General features: G+C 41.9%; 1 protein-coding gene across 1 annotated transcript in view; it reads right to left on the bottom strand.

The window, feature by feature from the left end:
* Nucleotides 1–3,939, bottom strand: part of MICAL3 (microtubule associated monooxygenase, calponin and LIM domain containing 3) — a 266,794-nt gene that overhangs the window by 168,794 nt on the left and 94,061 nt on the right. The window contains 1 exon segment of the mRNA XM_006752758.2: nt 1,549–1,756. Within this exon segment, the coding sequence (XP_006752821.1) occupies nt 1,549–1,756 (208 nt within the window).

The following is a 3,939-nucleotide window of genomic DNA, read 5'->3' as shown; positions in this document are numbered from 1 at the left end:
GGGGGTAATGTGGGGATAAGGACACATATGTAATATCTTAATCAATAAAAAATATATTTAAAAAAATAAAACATTTAGCATAGTTCCCGGCAAAAAATAAGTTCCCTGCTTGCATCTATAGACGGTTATGGTGTACAAATGGTTAATATTCAGTGAGTACCTGCCAGATGCCAGACACACTAGATAAAAATCTAGTCCCTGATGTAGGACACAGCTCCAAGACATATCCTGCCATACATAAGGCAGACAAATCCACTAAATGAATGACCTTTGGTCCTCTCTTAAGACCAGTCCTACCTGCAGCCTGTGGCTAATGTGCTAGGAGTGCATGCAAATCCTCCTCTAGATCATCTGGTTATTTTCCCCAGGTTTTACAACCTGACTCATTCAGAGTCACACATGCAGTGACTCATTAAATCCCATGTTAGCACACATTTTATATTTGCAGACAACTGGATTCCAAGATACTTTAAACATTACAGCCCAATAGGTGGGCAGAGTGCTTCTGCCTAGGGAATGTGGCAGCTGTGGCCAGTGTTTGGTAAACTGGCACAGACACTTCAAACAGCAAAAGGTTTAATAGTTGACTGTATTTACAGGACACACCTGAAGGAGCTCAGAACAAAAGTTCCTTGATAAGGTTTCTCTGGAATTAATGATCACACTTCAACCTCATAATGTAGACACTGTTTTCATGAACACACACAGTCATTAAAACAAAATCACTGACTGCATTAACTTGTATTTACTTCAAAGCTTGAATATGACAAGGGTATAGCAAAAAACTCCCTGGGCTGTAGACCTCATGAGAATTATCTAACCCAGCGGTTCTCAACCTGTGGGTCGCGACCCATTTGGGGGTCGAACAACCCTTTCACAGGGGTCGCCTAAGACCATCGGAAAACATATATATAATTACATATTGTTTTTGTGATTAATCACTATGCTTTAATTATGTTCAATTTGTAACAATGAAAATACATCCTGCATATCAGATATTTACATTATGATTCATAACAGTAGCAAAATTACAGTTATGCAGTAGCAACGAAAATAATTTTATGGTTGGGGATCACCACAACATGAGGAACTGTATTAAAGGGTCGCGGCATTAGGAAGGTTGAGAACCACTGATCTAACCAAAGAACTCGCATTATCAACTTGCCATTCACCAAAACTAGGAGTCTGCTTCTTCTATAACCGTGGTTTCCCCAGCTGTGTCCTCATAGCTTTTGTTCTTATACTAGTACAGCATCTTTCATATCACATTCCAAAGAACTGCATGCTTTGTTCTGCTTCTACTGGACTAAGAATCACCACAGTCTAATCAAGGCCCACACTGGTCATCCTATTTCCTAGCCCGGCCCCAATGTCTATCCCACCATTGTAAGTGCTAAATAAGAGTCCAAGATCTAACTTAGAAATCCCTAAGATAAATTCTGTGTAGTTAAATCATTCTAGGTTACAGAACAACACATGAAAGGTATTTTGACTCCAAGCAGAGTGTGTTTCTATACAACAGATACTAAAAGAACTGGTTTTACTTACTGATATGGTCAATGGCTCCAGCACAGAACTTGCCATAGAACTTCTTGGCACCCAAACCTCGCAGATCATGTATGGTGAATGGCCAGAGATGCAAGACATTGTTGCGGGAGAAGGCATCTCGTTTCTCAATAACAACTACCTTAGCTCCCAGTAAGGATAAGTCGATGGCTGTGCGGAGACCACAGGGGCCAGCTCCAATGATGAGACACTGAAAAACACAGCTGTTTTTAGGGCAAAGGCAGCATCTCTTAAGAAAGCTCACATTTCTAGAAGTTTCATGATCTCATAACCATCATTCCCTAAAGCCCCCAAAATAGGGCTATTCTCTTCACTTCCAACCAATCTGGGCCACAACAGAACATTTGCAATGGTTTGAAGAAAAGCTGGTGGTGGCTATGAATAAAGAAGACATAATTGTCAGTGCCGGATACAAACTTAGCACATGTTCACCCTGTAGATCTGCAACATATTTAAATGGGTCATAGTTTCAACAAACGATCTAAAATCACATCTCATTTTCATCTAAAGGAGAGAATCTTTTGTTTTTTGTTTTTAAATATATTTTTACTAGAGGCCCAGTGCACAAATTCACGCACCAGTTAGATTCCCTCGGCCTTTCCTGTGGGATGGGGCAGAAACCAGCTCTCTGACATCCCCCGAGGGGTCTCAGATTGTGAGAGGGTGCAGGCCAGGCCGAAGGACCCCACCAGTGCACAATCTGGGCTGGGGAGAGACGTGGGAGGTTGGCCAGCCGGGGAGGGATCGTGGGAGGGCTCCAAGGTGTGTCTGGCCCATCTCCCTCAGTCTTTATCAGCCAGACCCCAGCAGCAAGCTAACCTACTGGTCAGAGCATCTGCTCCCTGGTGGTCAGTGCATGTCATAGCAACTGGCCGACTGGTTGTCTGCCCCCTGGTGGCCAGTGCACATCATAGCGAACAGTTGAGTGGCCTTAGCATATCATTAGTATATTATGCTTTGATTGGTTGAACGGCTGACTGGTCAACCGGACACTTAGCATATTAAGCTTTTATTATGTAGGATTGATTTCAGAGAGGAAGGGAGAGGGAGAGAGAGATAGAAACATCAATGATGAGAGAGAATCATTGATCCTCTCCTTTTGATGAAAATGAGAATCATGCTCCCCACTAGGGATCGAGCTTGCAACCCAGGCATGTGCCTTGACCAGCAATCAAACCATGACCACCTGGTTCATAGGTAGATGATCAACCACTGACCCACACTGGCTGGGTAGGAAAGGCTCTTTTGGAAGGTTTCTAAGTCAAGCAGATTTCTGTTCAAGGAGACATAGATTATTAAATACATAGTCCTCGCAACCTTTGAGTTTTGGAATGGGTCTTCCACTCAAATGATTCCCAGGAGGTAACTTCCAAGAGCCAAAGTTTTATGTGCTGAAAAAAGTTCTTAAATCATACTTTAGGCTGAAAGTCCAGGAAAAGGATCTTGAAAATCCATATTTTATAGAAGTATTTAGGGTGAGACTGGACACAACTAATTTTTATTGCATGTGCAGAAGAAAAAAACAGAACATGCAATATTTTGGCTTTGAATTCCTTTTATCCTTAATAAAACTCCTGAACTCACTCATAAAAGTCATGCCTTTGAATTTCTTGAATTTTGCTGATAAATATCTAACTAAATGGCCCAGCCAGCGTGGGTCAGTGGTTGAGAGTAGACCTATGGACCGGAAGATCACGGTTCGATTCCCGGTCAGGGCATATGCCCAGGTTGCAGGCTTGATCCCCAGTGTGGGTGTGCAGGAGGCAGCCAATCAATGATTCCCTTTCATCACTGATGTTTGTATCTCTCTCCTTTTCCCTTCCTCTCTGAAATCAATAAAAATATAAAAAACGTAACCAAATGCAAATCCACTGGGGATGGGTCTCTAAGTACCTATACTAGGCAAATTAAAGCTCATGAAAGAGCATTAATGACATAATCATGAAGTCATTTGCAACTTTATTTATTAGCTTTCTCCCAGAAGATGTGTTCTTATATAAGCAGGAAAGGCATTGTTTCTCTATTTCCTCATACCTACCCTTCCTGACTGAATAGCTCAGGTCTTTGCCCAGGTCTACCTTTTTCATGAAAACACTGTTTCTATATATTGTGAAGAAACCAAAAGAAATAATTTGGTTCATAAGGCCCTTGCTTAAGAAAACAGACTTTTGAAATATGGATAAAAAGAGGTCTGAAGCCTGTGGCAAATTCCCAAGTTGGCAGATACTATCTATACCTTACCAGTTGCTGAGTATAGAACAATGACTTTGTAAAGTTGATATGCCAAACACCATGAAGCTGTGTTTGTACAGGATGCTAATAGGGCCTGGCTACTTCTTGGCTAAATGACCTGCATCCCTGGGCGGGGGCGGG

This window comes from Myotis davidii, unplaced genomic scaffold (assembly GCF_000327345.1).
Source record: "Myotis davidii unplaced genomic scaffold, ASM32734v1 scaffold830, whole genome shotgun sequence".
NCBI lineage: Eukaryota > Metazoa > Chordata > Mammalia > Chiroptera > Vespertilionidae > Myotis > Myotis davidii.
The sequence above is the reverse complement of the archived record's forward strand: the minus strand, read 5'-3'. Positions and strand labels throughout refer to the sequence as shown.